The sequence below is a fragment of the Calidris pugnax genome, unplaced genomic scaffold, assembly GCF_001431845.1.
Source record: "Calidris pugnax isolate Ruff unplaced genomic scaffold, ASM143184v1 scaffold171, whole genome shotgun sequence".
In the NCBI taxonomy this organism is placed as follows: Eukaryota; Metazoa; Chordata; class Aves; order Charadriiformes; family Scolopacidae; genus Calidris; species Calidris pugnax.
The window spans coordinates 611,281-630,043 of record NW_015091064.1 but is presented as its reverse complement, the minus strand read 5'-3'; the positions used below and the strand labels follow the sequence as shown (position 1 = coordinate 630,043).

The window sequence follows — 18,763 nt, the reverse complement described above, 5'->3', positions numbered from 1 at the left end:
ATGGGCCGAGGCCAATGGGATGAGGTTCAACAAGGCCTAATGCTGGGTCCTGACCTTGGGTCACACCAACCCCCTGCAGCGCTACAGGCTGAGGGCAGAGTGGCTGGAGACCTGCCTGGCAGAAAAGGACCTGGGGGTGTTGGTCGACAGTCAGCTGAACATGAGCCAGCAGTGTGCCCAGGTGGCCAAGAAAGCCAACAGCATCCTCCCTGTATCAGGAACTGTGTGGCGAGTAGGGCCTGAGAGGTGATTGTCCCCCTGTACTCGGCACTGGTGAGGCCTCACCTTGAGTACTGTGTCCAGTTTTGGGCCCCCTACCATAAAAAAGACATTGAGGTGCTGGAGCGGGTCCAGAGAAGGGCGACAAAGATGGTGAGGGGTCTGGAGAATAAGTCTTATGAGGAGAGGCTGAGGGAACTGGGGTTATTCAGCCTGGAGAAGAGGAGGCTGAGGGGAGACCTTATTGCTCTCTACAACTACCTGAAAGGAGGGTGTAGAGAGATGGGGGTCGGTCTCTTTTCTCAAGTCACAGGCGACAGGACAAGAGGAAATGGCCTCAAGTTGCACCAGGGGAGGTTCAGGCTGGATATTAGGAAAAATTTTTTCACTGAAAGGGTTATCAGACATTGGAATGGGCTGCCCAGGGAGGTGGTTGAGGCACCATCCCTGGAGGTGTTCAAAAGACGGGTTGATGAAGTGCTGGGAGGTATGGTTTAGTGATGATGCTCCTTGTTTGTTGTGTGGGTGTCTATTTTTGTCAGTTAGGTTGATGGTTGGACAAGATGATCTTTAAGGTCCCTTCCAACCTAGAAGATTCTGTGATTCTGTGATTTTCTGGTAAAAAGATCATTAGTTTCTTTTTTCCGTATGTATGTATTCGAATATGCAAACTACTGAAAATTAGACTTGGCAAAAGAGTGTTCATAGCAGTATTTCCAAAATCTCTGAAGTAATGGATTTCAAACACTTTTTGGGCACATATATGTACAGACACACACACTATATACTGGTCTGCAAACCCTTCTTGTTTGTCACATCTTATATTTCTCAGATTCAAGTACAGGTTTCAGATGATAACAGAAGTTAAACCACTACATCGTTATCACAATTTAGATGTGTCAGTGTGTAAACAATATGAAATGCTTTATTTCTTTCAGCTTCATTAAGAACACTGTTTCAGTATTTTTCTTTTTGTTTAACATATTTTCAGGTATCTGCACTTTAATCAAATTGAAACGTTGGAACCTGAATCCTTTACCCATCTTCCAAAACTTGAAAGGCTGTAAGTTTGTTTTTCTTGGGGTAAGATTCAGAAGTCAGCTTGCTTCTTTAATTGAATAAATCAGATGTTTGAAACTGGAAAATAATATTTTTATCAGTCCCGTAGATTATTTTTAATCTAAATTTTTTATTGTAACTGCTACATAGTCTTTGCCAAGAACACTTTGGTCAGGCTGACCTTAGAGGCATGCAGAAGTGAGCACTGCCCGTGGTATGTTTTTCTATTGCAAAACAATTTCCCAAAGAGCTGTGATCAATGTTTGGCCTAAAATAAATGTTATGAATTAAGAAGTAGAAGATTTATATTATGATTTTTTATTTTTTTTTAATATGAAGGCTTATGAACTCCTTTCCTTTTGGTTACTTTGTCTTTTTATGGCTTCTTTTTCTCTCTATGGACACACCAAATACACCTTGGAGGCTGCTTAAAAGCTAGCATCCAATGAATTGCTGAAAATTGTTCAATTATTTTTTGTTTTGTAAATTACTTTTTCTTAAAGGACTTTCAAAAGAATGTAAATGAAATGAGTGAATCTCAAAGTCAGAATTATTACATTCATATTTCTGTGCTTTTTAACAGATTTTTGCATAACAACAGAATAGCTCATTTGATTCCTGGAACATTTAGTCACTTAGAATCTATGAAGAGACTGTAAGTAAACTGAATTATTATTGAACTAAAGAAAATTTAGATAATCTGATTATACTGCATATCATCTTGCAATATTTGTCTTCCTTGCAGATACCTTTCATTGTGTAATTGTTTTAAATATTAAATATTTTTTCCTAAGATGTGCGCCAGTTGTTTACATACGTAGATTGAGACCATTACTTAATATCCTATTGTCTTTAGTGTCTGACTAAATCCTTTTGTTTGTTTCCTGTCTTGGAATTATTTGTAATCATATAGTCTTGTTTTGTAGCGTAAATAATATACATGGACCTTTCTTTGTCCTTTTGTTTTTGTGGGGTTTTTTTGTTTGTTTGTTTTCCTTATTTTATTATTTGTCTATATCTTACTGGGTGATTGTTCTATGATATCATTCAATATTTCATTATTTTGATATTTTCTTTTAATTGTTTTACCTTGCCCTTATCTGCTGATACAAACATGGTTATGAAAAGGTGCTTGATGGTTTAAGAATGTAAGTATTAGTTTTAAAAGCAACTCCGGAAGCCAGTTCTTCTTGGAATGTGTGGGAGATTAGAGGAAATCAAGTCTTGGAAAACTTGGAAAATTAGAGGCCTCTAATGGTAGAGATCCCTGGTAGCATTTGAAAACTTGAACTCAATAGGTGTACCATAGTAATGTGACTTTCGGAGGGTTTTCTATCCCTCATTTTGTATCTTCACTGATCTAAGATAAACATTCTTTAAACGATCCAAGACTGCTGTTTTAAGAAAGGCAGTCACGCATTCATAACCCCACTTCCAGGAGGACTGTGGAGGGTGCACTGGGCAGCGCGTCACCAGGAAAGAGATTGTGAGGGATATAGCACGAAGGTGGTCTTGCTGGTTTAGTGCAGTTGTGAAACCATACCTTTAACTGTGAGTGAAAGGCAGAATGAAGTAAACTTTGATGTGTGCACCTTCCAGTAGTAGCTGCTTCACTTATATCTCCCTTAAATTCTTGTGGAGTTCAAGTGAACAGAAAGGGATGATGCTTCACGTAATTCCTAGGTAAAGGGGAATTTTAATAGTGGCTATTAGTGGAACAGGACACTGGGCTAGACTGATTTGGGACTAGCTGACCTGGAACAGCTTAAAGGTCACATTGTGTCTTTCATGTTCCAGATTTAAATTCTACCAGTAACATCCAATATAATGGGAGATGTTTGTACAGTAACTTTTAAAATAGTTTTTCTTGTTCTTTTCATAGGAGAACAGGGAAGAAATAGTATCTGGGCATTTATAAAAGAGGATTAAAAAAATATAAAAAGGCAAAATGATCAAAAAGTTTACTAAACCTGAAGATACACCAAATTGAAGTTTGCTTTGCCATGCAATTTTATTTCCGGTCTCTATATAGATATAATTAATGGTACAGATTTCTGTACTTGATGTTTTCTTTTCCTACAGGGCCCTCCACCAAATAACACGGTGCTCCACGTAGGAACAGGGCCCTTCACTACTGGAAAGAAAGCCAACAGAATTTATGGGCTCTAGTTATCTGCAATAAGCAGGTGTTTTATGATGTTACTGACCTTCTGAACTCAACGGGAGCTTAATGTTTAAAAAAAAGCTGTGGGTCTTTGTCTCAGTTCCCTGATCAGCAAAATGGGAAGTTGTAAAAATGTCAGGTTAGCTGTGAAGTTACTACAATAATAGGTATTAAACAGAAAAAAATGTAGGGAGAATTATAATAAAGAGTACCAGAATACGTATAAGCAAGTGACCATCACCTGTATTCCATATTGCCCGTGGTCTGTATTTGCAGATAAAGGTGCTGCTGGTATTGCAGAACCACTTTGATCCAACCGAAATAGTGGACGCTTGCTAACAGGGGCTGCGGCTGCTTCTTGTTTTGTGCAGGCGTTTGGATTCAAACGCTCTTCACTGCGACTGTGAAATCCTGTGGCTGGCGGAGCTGTTGAAGACGTACGCAGAGTCGGGTAACGCTCAAGCAGCAGCTACCTGTGAATATCCACGCAGGATCCAAGGAAGATCGGTGGCCACGATAACACCAGAAGAACTTAATTGTGGTGGGTTTGCCACTTCCTGGTGGCTTCTTTAATTTGTTAAATGTACCTAAACTGTATTTTATTTTTTTTTGTTAGAATTAGTTGTTCTGTTCTCTTTGATAACACTGAACACCTCTGGTCAATATTGGTTATTTCCAGAAATCCCCCTGTGTTCCTTCTCAGCTTTTGTCTGCTGCTGACAGAACTGATTGCTTTTACCCCTCAGTCTATCTCTAATGAAACAAATGGAGTCATGTTTGAAATTTCTCCTTGGGGAATTAAATGTGATTATCTGGAAAGAGTTTATTTTTCCTTTTTATTTTCCAAAACCTATTTTGGTTTGGTCATAAAAGAATTGTCAGCTAGGGTCTTTGGTGTCATGTTAATATTGTTTGGTGTCCTGCATTCCGCACAAGGGAAAGGAAAGAAAGAAGCTGTACAGAACTGCTCCCGATTTCAGAGGTCTTACTGTTAAAACTCTTGTTGATATTATTGGAATTGGGGTTGCGCCACCGGATTTGCTCAGTTATACTTACAAGGATAGGCACTGAAATCCCTTGTCACTGAAGGATTAATAGATAAGCATTTTTATTATAATCCTTTTTTTTGTCTGTATTCCTTCAGTCTAGGGGTGCAATGACTTGGCCCCATGGGCACCCTGGGGCTCAGCCCCACACCTCTTCTGTTCCAAAATCAAAATAAGGATTTCTCATCAAGCTATGGGCATTTGCCTGCCCAGCCACATGACAAAGACAAGATAGAAATTAAGTAAATTGTCCTTTTTGTTATAATTTTGATCATGAGAACTATGACTGTAGGTGTCTACAAGTTGAAAAAAGTTAGTAAAAATGGGATTTGTTGCAAGAATAATTCACATGGCATCCTACCAGCTCTCTGCACACCTAAGGAGCCTGAATATGGAAAATGCAGGAAGCAAGCTGGACAAAATATTCTCTAGGAGGCAGGTTAGGCACTGATACTTATCTAAAGGAAGTTATTTTAAATGGCACTTGTGCCTGTTGCTTTAAAGTTTTTCCTCCATAAGCAAATTGAACCTCAGTTCAAATAAATAAAACAGCTACTTTAAAACCTGATACAAATTTTCACAATCCATTTCCAGTCTGCTAAAAGATCCTAAAGAACAATGGAGTAAGTCAGAGAGCCTGCAGTCCCTTTTGCATAAGGAAAAGTGCTTTAAATCCTGATTAGGCATATCAATATTTTAAGTTAAAACAGTTGTGAAAAATAGTTTTCTACAAGGTGTGTGGAAAATTTTTTATTTACCATTCTTTAGTAGTTTTAAAACAAGTAAGAGTTCCTTATACGTTTTATTGTTGATACAGAGAGGCCAAGAATTACATCAGAGCCTCAGGATGTGGACGTTACCTCAGGGAATACAGTGTACTTCACTTGCAGAGCTGAAGGCAATCCTAAACCAGAAATTATCTGGCTTCGAAACAAGTAAGTTTAAAAGAGGAAGAGAGAAGCCTGGTGTAAGTGTCTGAGTGTACATACATTTCTAGGTACATGTTCTCATGCATTACATGCTAATCTATGGAATGGCTACAGCAGAAACATATAATTAAAAGCAGATCTGTTAAACTGGTAACTCTAAACACTGAAGAACTGATCATTTTAGAAGATATTAATTTATGACTGTAATACTATTTGTAAGATTTTCAACTGTAGTTTTACCTGCAAAGTTGCTTACACCTGTGAAACTAAATCATTTACATGTAAATACCAGGCAATAAAATATGGACTTTTTGCAGGTGCATTTGTGGGTTATCCAGTGTTTGAATACATTTTAAGGCAGAGTAAAAGCTACTTTTTTAAAGGGCTTCAGCTGGATAAGAGGTTTTGGGGAAGGTCTTCTTGACCCCCAGCTCCTGGGAGGCAGCTTTGCTCCAAGGTGTAGCTCCTTTCCAGACAAGAGTTGTGTCCGTTTCCAGGCTCCCCAGACCAGTACATGGAGAGCAGGCAGGTGCTTATATCACAGGATTGTAGGGAAACTCAGGTTGGAGGGGATCTCAGGAGGTCTTGAGTGCAACCTTCTGCTCAAAGCAGGATCGTACCAGGTTGCTTTATCCAGTTGGGTCTTAAAGCCTCTAAGGATGCAGGGGGCACAAGTCTCTGGGCAACCTGCTCCATTGCTTCCCCTCACTGCTTAGGGGATGAAGGGAAAGGCCTATAAAGGACATTTATTTTTCAGCAGCCCAAGGGCCAGCCCGCTGCTGGAGCTCTGCCCAGTGCCTGGCTCCCTCCAGCAGCGCTGGGCACAGTACGGCTGAACCAGGCATGTGGCAGCACGTTGCCCCCCTTTAGACTGATGTGAGCACGCTATGGACATGTGAATTGTGAGTTTACACCTGGGTTAATCAGACTTTGGCTTAATATAGCTCTTATACAAATAGAGAACCTGATGTGGAAAATACATTCCCTCACATTTTATATTAGCAAATGAATCATTTTAGTTTGTTAGTTGCTGATAAAATGGAACAACGTAGAGTCCTGATTCTGTAACTTTATGTTGATGTCAGTGAGAATGCCATGTGCAGCAAGGGCACAGTATTTATGGAGCATGTCAAGAACAGAGCCTTGAACTTGGATGGTATAATTATTTCATTAAAATTTTCTTTGGCTCATGTACTTTTTATAATAAACAAAGAAAACATGTATTCAGAATACACATATGAAAGAGTTTTAAGAAGAAATCTGAGCTTGAGGTGTGGGATTATTGACTCTGGCTTGTTTCCTGACTGCATGAATGAGAGCAAAGCTCTTTGCAAGGTAGTTGAATATGGCAAGATTTCAGTCAAAAGCCATTGACCTGTTGAGCAGTATGTTGAATAGATCAGCAGACCAGCTGGGTTTTGTATGTAGGGGGTGAGATCTAATCCCTCCTCTGTGCTTTCTTCATCATATAGTGAGGGATAGAGCGAGAAACAGTTCTTTTATTAAAAACCCCCTAACTATTCTTAGTTGGTATCACAGAAATGTATCCATGATAGAGCCTGAAGATCTGATCTTAACTTATGTTTCAAGCCAGTACAAATTATAAACATACAAATTATCATTAGAGCTCCTTGAGCAAACCAGACAGCTATTGGCACAAAGATGGTTATACAGCAACTAACCCCTCTCCTAGTAGAAAGAATCTTGAGTGTTGAACTTACAGTGTATACTTCTAGCAGAAACATTTTAAATTGATTTGCCAGTTAGAACAGCCTTAAAAGAAAATGAGACCATGTACGTGTATTTTGTTCACTTTTTTTCCTTGTAAGCTTTTACTCATAAAACTAGTTTGGCTTTTCATTTTGAAGATGTAATATTTGCATAAGTAAAATCGGTTCATTTTTTTGTTTTCATCATCTTGTCTTTAGGAGGAAACTAAATGTTCTATTACTTTACTTGACACCGTAAAACTATTTTTTTCCCCTCAACTTACTTTGGGTAATATATTTTTGTTTGGCAGTTTTCTGTGCCTGAGATTTAAAGTTTTAACTCCAGCAGATTCTTTTCTTCACAGTAATGAGCTCAGTATGAAAGAAGATTCCCGTCTAAACTTGCTAGATGATGGCACGTTAATGATTCAGAATACTAAAGAAACAGACCAAGGCATTTACCAGTGCATGGCAAAAAATGTGGCTGGAGAAGTGAAAACTCAGGAAGTTACTCTTAGATACTTTGAGTCACCAGGTAAAGAACATCAAGTCTGAATTTTGCATTCAGATAGAGAATTGTTTTGATAATAAGATTGCTAAATATAAGATGTTTTGTATGTTCTTAACATGTAGATTTCTCATGCTTGGGTGACTTAAGAACCAGATCATGAAGTTCTAATATCCCCACAACAGAAATGAAAACCAGCCAGTGAATTTTTATCTTTATTGCAGTATGCAATTCTGCTGATAGTCATGTAGGCTGTTTGTAGAAGGGTTAGGAAAAGAGGTTGTTGCATTGTGGTGTTGCTCAGTGTAATAATGTTCTTTCTGGATACCTGAAAACCACAGACATCTGAGGAGGCCACTCAGGAAAGCTTTGGCACACCATGTGCATCCATCCTTGCTCAGAAGCTTTTTAGTCTGAATCTCTGTCTGGCCCATGCTTCATGTTTGCAAGCGCTGAATTCCTGCCCAGAACTGTAGTGTTTTTAAATTCCAGACTTTGCTGTGAGAAAATTTTGTTTTGACACTCAGCACCAGGTAAGGTAAACTTAAAATGTCACCGCAAAGCATGCACACAGTTGGGAAAAGTTATTAAATTAGCTTAATAAATTTTGTGCTTTTATGTCAATTTTTAGCCAGTTTGTTTTCTGGGTCTCAGTCCCTATGCCTCTGAAGAGACCTTTATAAAGATCAACAAATGAGAACAAAATGTTTGAAAATTGTTTCAATGGGAGTTAAGAAAAAACATCAGTGCAGTTATGTGAGCTTTTCTTTTTTATCTATTGATATTTATAAATGTCTGCAGCTAAATTCGGCTTAAAGTGGGGAATAGTTTGCACCAAGATTAGAAGTATGTTGGAACAGAGCTGTTAAAAAAGCCCCTAGATTCCCCTAACTATTGCAATATTCAGCTAAATTAGTGTTTTGTGAGCTAAAAGTCATATTTAGGTGTATCACTCTTTTCTCACAGCCCGGCCAAGTTTTGTGATTCACCCACAAAATACCGAAGTGCTAGTTGGAGAGAGTGTTACCTTGGAGTGCAGCGCAACCGGGCACCCTCAGCCGCGAATTACCTGGACCAAAGGCGACAGAACCCCTTTACCAAGTGACCCTCGTGTCACGATAACTCCATCAGGAGGACTTTACATACAAAATGTGAAGCAGGAGGACAGTGGCGAGTATACCTGTTTTGCAACTAACAGCATAGATACCATCCATGCGACTGCGTACATCATAGTCCAAGGTGAGTAATGTTAAAGTAGGAGTGACATGCTGGAAAACATACTAGAAAGAGTACATTACTTTAAATTGTGAGGTTTTGCCTTTTTTTCTGAATTGTCAGGGCCAAACTAAAACCATTATTCTAGTGTAGTCCATAGGAAAGTTGCTATACATATGACTCAGAGTAAGATAATATATTCTAATTCTCTGAAAGTTAGGTTTCATTGATTATTCTCAGAAGTTAAACAGTCTTGTTTTGATATGTTTATTTTTTACTATGTTTTGTTTGCTTGTAGGAATAAATGTACAGTGTCAAATTTGTGGGGGATTAATTTTGTTCTGTAACAAAAAGCAATCCTAAAGATTAGAATTTGTGCCTTGAGTACTAGAAATGGAGCTTTGAGTACACATCTGTGCTGCCTTTCTTTTGTAGACACTTCAGTGAATGTGGGAACATTTGAACATTTTCTGTTCAGTTTCATGGAAACTGTCACTCTGCCAGCGGAGGCATTAGCATAGCTCTTTTGCAAAAAAAAAAAGTCAAATTACTCTAACTTACTGTGATCACGATAATATTGGTATTGTATGTCAATAGTATGAATATAAAGTATTTCAAGAACAATATATCAAAAGCCTCCTATGTATATATTTATATAGAGAGAATATTTTTTGCAAAAGCTTTTATGCCGGAACTTTAATTTGCAATAACCTTTGAGTAAATTTTGAGTAACCTTTAAATTTAAGCTTGTTTCTGTTCTTATGTTAAGATCTATAGTTGGCAAACAGTCTAAGTTGCAAATGCTTTGTAAATGAATTCCATTTTTAAAACTGTGCAAAACAACTTGTTCATGTGGTTTATTTATTATTCACCAATAGATGATTGTGTTTTGAGAACTGAACAAATTACTTCTCACACTGATAATGCCATGATGTTACTGCAGAAATTGTCCCGAACTCCACTCGCTGCTTTTCTTTTTATGTAAAGAAGAAAACAGGCAGCTCGGGGTGGGTTTGGCTACATGGCATTTTCTTCACAATTTAGCTGAGGATTTTTTGAGAGAAAACGAAGAAAGTATTTTTAATCCAGGGAACGCTATGTTTGATTCTACAAGTCTTACTTTACCAGAGGCCTTCATTGACACCAGGGCCAGGCTGTGAGGGAGATGTTCCTGTTGCCCAAGTGGCTGCCCTATAGCACCCACAAGAGTCCCATTAGCATCTCTTTTCCCACCACTATGAACTATTCAAGTCACACAGGAAACAGTACGTGATTTCAGACAGTGGTGCATTTTTTCAGTTGCTTTTTTTTTTATTAACCAGTTTATTTCCTCTTCTGTAGCTCTGCCTCAGTTTACTGTCACTCCTCAAGACAAAACAGTGATTGAGGGCCAAACTGTTGATTTCCCTTGTGAAGCACAAGGCTATCCCCAGCCTGTTATTGCCTGGACTAAAGGAGGTAAGCAGGCTCTATTTTTGCTTTTAAACTATTAGAATAGTTTAGCTGTCATGTTGGAATTACTCCTGCATTGAAAGGAATTGCATGTATTTGTTCTATTGCATCAGTCTCTGAAGGAAACAGAGCTCATCTCTTTCTGCTTTAGCTAGAAAAGGCAAGGTGTCCCACAGAAGCTAGCTGCCCAAGCATTTTTCATTATTCAGTAAAAAAAGTCACTAAAATATATGACACTATAATAGCTTCCTAATAATAAATGTTTAAGAAATATGAGACAAACCAAATATGGTAACACCTACCACTGCCAGTTTACTGTAGAAGAAACGGAGATAACTATCATTAACTGGAGATCTGAAATTAAGTGAGATGTACTCTCTTTAGAAACCACAACAGTCCAACCTGTAACTGGTGTCAGTATAACTGCATTTTTGCCACTTAATGTGGATTGCCAGGAACACTGGCGTGTACTCTCCTGACTGTTTTGTCAGGTTGTGGCTATAAAGGCATTAAAGCCAAATTCAGTGGGAAGAAATACCGTAATGGATGTATTATTAAGTAATATTCTGGCTAAATCAAATTAAATAACTCTAGCAGGCAAAACAACTCTTAGGAAAGTGTAAATTATGGTAGATAAAGCAGATTTTAACAAAGTCTTGGTCATTTTGGTGCTGATAATGTTCCTGTTTCTCCCTCTACCAAGATCGCTTCAAATGAAAAGTCCAGAAAGGAAGAATAGGGTACAGGCAGTGGTGTACTTTTTATATAATTTTTATTATAATCCGTTTTTTCACAGCTGTGTGCATTTTTTTATGGATTCTGTAGGTGGCCTAGACAGATGAGATGAATTCCGTCCTACACACATGGCAATTGTATGAAGTGAACAGTAATAGCTGCTGCTGCTCTTCTTATGATGCCTTCGCATTTAGATGCTTTATCATGCTCTTGACATGAAAATTTTCATTTCTACCTCAAACAGAGAGGAGATCAGGATTATGATTGTGTGCATACGTATGTTTTGTTTGCTTTGCATGTTTATCTTCTGAGAAGTAAAGGTTTCAAACTTCCTTTTTTTTAAGAGACTTTTTTTCCAATTTGTATCAAATGTAAAATCTTCTGGATTTCCCTTTTTCTGACACAAAGGGACTTTGTTCTGCACTGCTATAAATAACAAATGCTATTGCTCTGTGTTTCAGGAGGCCAGTTGTCTGTTGACAGAAGACACTTGGTTCTATCCTCTGGAACCCTAAGGATTTCCAGGGTTGCTCTTCATGACCAGGGACAGTATGAATGCCAAGCTGTCAATATTATCGGATCCCAACGAATTGTTGTGTACCTGACCGTACAGCCTAGAGGTATGTTCTCCATGTGCAGCTGCTAAAAAAAACCCCACAAAATATTTAAGCTTACACTAAAATACACAACACTGTGTTTGAATTTTTTTTTTCCTAAAATGTAAGATTGAATTATTTTTGATGGCACAAAAGGTTAATATGAAGTAGTTTATCTTTGCTTATTATTAAAAAAGCTTTTGAAACAGAGCTTGAATATTGCTAGGTTTTTGTTCTGGATTTTTTCTGCATTTTAAAATGATTCTAAGTTGCTGATTTTGAATTGTAAAGTGTTTTATTTTTCGTTTTTATAAATTGAGCGTGTGGGACAGTCTGCCCTGGTAGGCTTTGTTGAAAGTCAGTTGGCAACTACATAAGCTTACAACTTATTATGGCATTTTTGATAAAAGCTTGTTAGAATGAGGCTATATCTTTTTTTGTTTAAAAAACTGGACTTTGAGGGTCTTGCTAACATTACACATTTCTCATCATTATTCTCATTATATCTATTTCTAGATTCCAGGTGTTTTTTACTAAATAACATCAATGGATACTTAGTATTTATACTGAGTATCATTCCTTTAGAGCAGTCTGTCTTCTATGAAGGAGGTTTAATTGATTTATTCTTTTGTAAAAAAATAACAGTAACTAAATAGTGATATTAAGATAATGTTTGGAAGTCCAGAGACAGAACACAATTTTACAACAGCAAAATGACACTCACAATGATTTCTTTATCATTTTTTAATCATTCCTTATACTTCAAATAAGCTGACAGAAAAAAACAACAAACAAAACCCAGACCATTTTTCTTATGCTTTTCTTCAAGTAAGTTCTAAGTAATTTACTTCTAGGATTAATCACAATCATATTAATATTTATAATTTAGTTAAGTATTTTCGTGTTTAACCAATTTCAAGGAGATTAAATGTTTAATTCAAAGCATTTCTTGTTAGTGACCTAATTTTAAACAACATTTTAGTATAAGGGGTTCAAATGTCTTCCTGAGCTTAGATGTTTGTCAGAAAAAAAAATCCATTGATTTTTCGTAGTTAAGAGGAGTACTGGGAGACTGATTTGTCAAAACTGAGGGGTTTTCTACCTATATAAAATTGTTGACTAAATGTCCATGAAACAAAATTCAATTTTAAAAAGTTTTGTAGCCAGCAGTGTTAGGCTGAGCTTGTGTAAAGTTTAGTAAAATGATTTCTGTGTAACTCGGGTTGCAAAATCCGGTCACCAATAGATAGTAAATACAAGCTTGAAGGCTGCATACACAGCCTGAAATTGGAGTTCATTGCAATGCTATTTTCAATCGTGCAAGAAGAGAAGACTTTTTCTTCTGGGCTTCTGACAAAAGGACTCTTCATCTGAGGAATGTCTAGTCGGTGGTCACTGTGGGTCAATCTGCATTAATGAATACAGAGTAATGGTCCAGGTCTGTTTGCTGGTATGACACAGCTGATATCCACAGAGCCAGACTCTCTTACCTCCAGTGCTGGACACCTGCCTCCGGATGCCTTATTTGAAATTGTTTCTTGATAGCCATTTGCATACAAACAACATCAGGGCCAAATTTGGTTGGTGGTATAAATGTATGCTAGGTGGCCAAATACTTCTCTGTAACAGTGCAGCCCCCTCCCGCTCCCCCCAAAATATTGATATGTTACAGCAGAAATACAATTCTTAATCTTGCTTATGCTTCTCATGATGATATCGAGTGCCTGGATAGCAATCTGAAAATGAGGATTAAAAAATGCATTGAATTTCTTCACACTGGATTAAGATAACTGTGTATCCTGTGTCCTTGAAACTGAAGGTGATTTTTTGATGTTGAAGGCCCGTTGGTGGCAGAGGGTTAGGAGCCCTGTGAAGGCTTAGCATCTCAGTAAATTGGGCTGGGGGAATCCCAGTTGAATAAGCTGTGGAAAGTTTGGCTAAGTAGTCTCTGTTGTTGTTATTTAAAAAAATAAAACTTAAAAAAAAATTGACAGAAGTTGATGGGATGTTCATTCTGGTGAATTTTTTCAGATTTAGCTGTTCACAGAAAATTTTTTCAGAGCTTTAAGTTTATGGAACTTTAGTGCTTTTGACTGCTAGCAAGTTTTGTTAGAAGTTAAGAGTACTTAAAAATCAGCCTGAAGCAGATACCAGGAATAAGGAATTTTATTTCTAAGACAAACTTAGAAGGAACTACAAACTTGCAGACAGAATAGTGTTAGAGATTATGAAATTTTGGGTAACAGAAGAAATAAAAACAGTGCTGACCTCTTTTCAGTTCATCTTTTGCACAAGTTGTATTCATTTCTTCTCAATGTTTTTTTTAGTGACTCCTGTATTTGCTAGTGTTCCCAGTGACATGACAGTGGAGGTTGGCACAAACGTGCAGATCCCATGTAGCGCTCAAGGAGAGCCGGAGCCAGTAATTACATGGAACAAGGTACTAGATATTTGTTTGGTTGCAAAAAGGCACTGCAAAAAGGCAGTGGCTTTCCATCTCTTCATAGCTCGCTATTTAAAGTGCACATTTTCAAATTATTGCTTGCTCTGGTGTCTGAAAGCAATATCTTTGAAAGTTTGATCAGCAAATCTTTAATACAGAGCATGTATATAGTTCCCAAACCTGTATTTTATATATATATAAAAATATATATGGTTATGCAAATCATTATACAGACCAGCTAAAATTCGTCATTTGGGCCTTAAAAAGCCTATTATTTTAGTGACATTTCTGTGTGAATATCCTGTTAATATTCACACTTTCAATTATATTATAGATGTAAAGCAATAAAAAATACTGTATTGCTGAGCCTTTGTCACTGTTAGGTTGACACTTCAACCAGGACATGTTTCGGTTCCAACTCTTTGGTAACCTCTCTGTCACTTTGATTTGCATTGGTAATATAATTGTTATATCAAACTTTTAGTTAGAGTTATTAGCAGAGTTACCAGTGATTTATTGTGTTGCTAATATTGATCTTCAATTTTCCAGAATATCTTCTTCTCTTAAATTAATGAGCATTAGAAAATGTACATTTATATACCTTATATAGCTTCTAAATGCATAACACATGAAGAATTGATACATATAAAGCTCTTGAGATGTTTTTTAGTTGGTTAATTTGGAATAAAATCAAATATATTTGTTCTCAAGAGGTGCTATCTTATTTTTTGGGTCTTAAATTTTATGTGATGATGACCTATAACTATTAAAATACTTTGATTTATAATAATGAGTACTTTTAAAAGTTCATAACACACTGTACAATTTAGAACTACATGCAAGTCCTCCTGTCAACATAACAGTGTGTGAGTTTTTTTTATATGTTTTTTATATGAGTTTATCTAAACTGATTTTGACTATTATCTTGGCATACAAAATAGAAATATAAAATAAAATGTAAAAATAGAAGAGAAAAAGAAGACAAAAATTCCAGTTTCAAACCAAAGAGCACTTAGAATAACTAAACATTGTGCTTTGCTGCAGGATGGAGTACAGGTAACTGAGAGTGGAAAATTTCATGTTAGTCCAGAGGGATTTCTTACCATTCGCGATGTTGGAACAGCTGATGAAGGTCGATATGAATGTGTTGCCCGGAATACCATAGGATACTCCTCTGTTAGTATGGTGCTTAGTGTTAATGGTAAGGTGTATGAATCAGAGGTATGAGTTAGATTATTAGTTTTATTCTAATTGCTTAAGTTGTAAGAGGCAAAAAAGTTAATCAAATGTTAACTTCTTTCTTTTATTATTTAATTCAGGCAACTATCTGCACAGATGTGAGTAAGATGGGAATATGTCAGCCAAAATGTCTCTAGGAGTTAAGTTTCAAAACAAACAACGTTTTGGGCTCCAGTTAGTCACACTATGTTCCTCTTGAGATATTATTTAGACCTATTTGCTAGTTGAATACACAGGCTAATCTTTAGCTATAACTTGACAAAATGTCCTGTGGCATCTTTAAATGGGAACTTACAGCACTTGGTTAAAAATTAGGCTGCAACCATTGTGAAAGAATTCAGGAGAGTCATCATGATCTAGAAGAAGCTCAAGGAGAAAACAGAACAGAAAGGAGAATACTGGACATCGTTCTAATTATTTGAAAGAAATAATGGCAAATAATAGTTATCAATTTTAATATGTAATAGCTGGTAATAAAGCAAGGCTAAGGAAATAATTTTGTTACACAGATTGACCCAAATGCTTTTATGACTTAGTGAGTAAAACTGCTGATTTTTCAGACTCATTTTGATGGAAATATTGAGGAAACTATGATTTTATTTTTGTTTTTGTTTTTCAGTATAAAATGTGAAAGAGTATTTTTCTATCATTGAAAAATGAGCATCGAGCAGTGACTTCTTTAACATATTGAATATTATTTCCCAGTGATATGTCTAATGTTCTGTATTTTGTTTACTAAATTCATACATACATGTCACTGATTTTTCTAATGCATTGATTACCATGACACCAATCACATGGTTTCAATAAAACTATGACATTCCTTGGCTTAAGTTGCTTTTAGTAGACTGTCACTCTGTCTCCTCCTCTATCAAAAATAATATTTCTTCAATCTGTAAAGATGATTTCTGAGAGAAAAATGGCAGGACTGCAATGTCATTCCTACTAAATGGGAATCATTCAATAATAAGATTTCGTCCACATACATGAAGTCTGCAAATGAAAGAAAGTCCATAAAAGTCAGTTATCTCGGTACCTCTGGAGGTGCATACAAAAAAAGTTTCGTTTTGTTAAAAAAAAAAAGAAAAGAACTACCCAGTTCTCAAATCAATAAAAGCTCTGAGAAATGGAACCATGAATTGAACTGTAGCCCCATGGAAATCAGTTTCATTCCCTTAGTGTTTATTCTCATCTGCTGAAATTAGCAAACTACAAAACTTGGTGCTAGCTGATCTGCAGTATTTAATTGTAATGTGGTTGTTTTTCTCATGAACTGTAGCACTAATAAACCTAACATTAGTGATATTACCCTTAATTAATCTACATTCAGTTTGAAACCGTGAATGATGTTTCTCCTTAAAACTACTGGGGTATCAGATACTGTTTCTCTATGGTTGCTATAAAAATGAAGCTTTCGGAGAAGAAAGAAGGACAAGCAGACAAATTTCAAGTACTGGTTACTTGCTATCTATTAATAATGGCATAGCCAGAAATGCCTAAAAAATTGTGTGTCAACATTTCTTTTAAACAAAGCTAATGTTTATGGATGTTCCTAATGCATAAATATCTTAATATTGAGACAGAATAAAGGTAAACGTATAGAAGCTGGGAGGTGGGGCAGGTTTTGCTGGCCATGTTTGATAATATTTTAAAGATCTTTTTCTTTTACCATTTTCTTCTGTCCTTTTCTGTTGTTTTGTAAAAGTCTCTGGATTTAGTGTTGTCAGAGCATGTGTAGATTATGTTTTTGTTGATTTAAAAAAAGTGCCCTAAAAAAAAAAAATAGGTGTTGTGTGAAAGGCTTGTAGGGAGCTTTAGCTTTTAATATTTATCAGCCTAAAAAGAGAACTACTAGCAGCAAATACTCTGCACAAAAATACAGTATAGTTAACATCTGACCAAGGTTTATGATTCAGCCCACGTGTACCATTAATCAGAAAGAGCTCTGCAAAACACGTATCTAAAGATTACATCTATCGTAGAGAGTGCTAGGGGAGGGTAACCAGCCAACACATTTTTACAGTCTGCAGTGTTAAGATGGTTCATGGCACACAGGCACTCTCTGCAACTACTGAAATAAGGGTAGCAAACCTGTAAATGATATTTCCCCTTAAAATAAGTTATTTATCTGATAATGTTTCTGTATGGTTGCTATGAAAATGAAGCTGCCAAGAAAGGAGGACAGTTGGTAATTAGGCTGGATGAGGGACTGTTGCCATCAAGGACTGTGGAAAGGGTTACCCCGATGCGGATGCTGGGGGTATGTTGTCAGCAGCCCAGGGCAGCGAGAGGGTTCAGCTACAGCTGTAGAGTGCCAGGGGCTGTTTAATTTGACATTATAGATGGTCAGGTTTGATTACCCAGGTCTAGACTCTGAACCTCATATAGACACAGCCTAAGCTGCCAGTTATGAAGGAATAATGAAATATTGCCTAGAAAAAAAAAAAAAAGAAAAAAAAGTCATGAAAAGCTCGCAAACAACGGTTTTTATGACAGCTGATTTTGTACATCTGCTGATTTTATTCCAGTCTATTTGCTTTGGACTTTTTCCCTACTTTACCCTTCTTCCTGTGTGACTTTTCCAATCTAAACACACTCTGGAAATTGTTAGCTGTTGCCCCTGGATCTGGTAGTTCTTGGTTTAGACTGAAAGGAAGGTTATTAGCCTTAGATACGTTGTACAAACATCCAGCTGCAACTGAGTAATGCATAAAAAGGCAGATGAATGGGCCTGTGCATTAGTGAGTTTCCAGTATTATGCAGAGTCGTTAAATAGGTTTGAAGCGTGTGATTTTTAATGTAGTATTAAAAAGCTAGATAATTTTAAAGTAGAAAACAAAGTAGTGACCAAAATAAGTAAAATATTTATAGCCCTTTAAAATTAATGTGTGTTGCTTACTAGACTAAGCTCAGGAGAGGAACAATGTTAATTTACTGTAGCTATTTGGGCATATATAAAATTCTTTGGGTTGTTTTTTTTGGTGTTTTATTAATTTTTTGTAACATCTTTTTTGAATTTATGTGATGCATAAATTCTAAAAGGCAAACTAAGTTTGTTAGTATTTTCCAGTTGTTGTAACATGTTCTGTAAACCCTGTAAATTTTACATAGAATTCATTGCTAGTTCACTATTAATTGAAATCAAAAGGAATACTTGCATTGATTTCAGTGGATATAGGTCAGGCTTTTGATATCAACACCTGAATGCTGATCATACACCACACCAGAAAAAAAACCCTCATCTTTTCTTTGGTCATTTTTTACTTGAAATTATAGGACTAATTAATGGACAGTTAAATGCTGTATGCACTTATCTTCACATGATTTTTTTTTTAAAGAATTCTAAGCAAGCTGAGTTTTAAATTTACATTAGCTTCTGTTTTAAATTAATTTTGCTCTACTGCAGTATGCTTTGATAGAATTCCAAAATGGTTAAGGATTTTATATTT

General features: G+C 36.5%; 1 protein-coding gene across 1 annotated transcript in view; it reads left to right on the top strand.

The window, feature by feature from the left end:
* PXDN (peroxidasin) overlaps nt 1–18,763 on the top strand; it is a 66,022-nt gene that overhangs the window by 21,297 nt on the left and 25,962 nt on the right. Inside the window, exons 6-15 of the mRNA XM_014956738.1 lie at nt 1,211–1,282; nt 1,862–1,933; nt 3,814–3,983; nt 5,306–5,423; nt 7,492–7,661; nt 8,601–8,873; nt 10,191–10,307; nt 11,498–11,656; nt 13,960–14,072; nt 15,120–15,276. Coding sequence (XP_014812224.1) covers nt 1,211–1,282; nt 1,862–1,933; nt 3,814–3,983; nt 5,306–5,423; nt 7,492–7,661; nt 8,601–8,873; nt 10,191–10,307; nt 11,498–11,656; nt 13,960–14,072; nt 15,120–15,276 — 1,421 coding nt within the window. The remainder of the gene's footprint in view (nt 1–1,210; nt 1,283–1,861; nt 1,934–3,813; nt 3,984–5,305; nt 5,424–7,491; nt 7,662–8,600; nt 8,874–10,190; nt 10,308–11,497; nt 11,657–13,959; nt 14,073–15,119; nt 15,277–18,763) is intronic.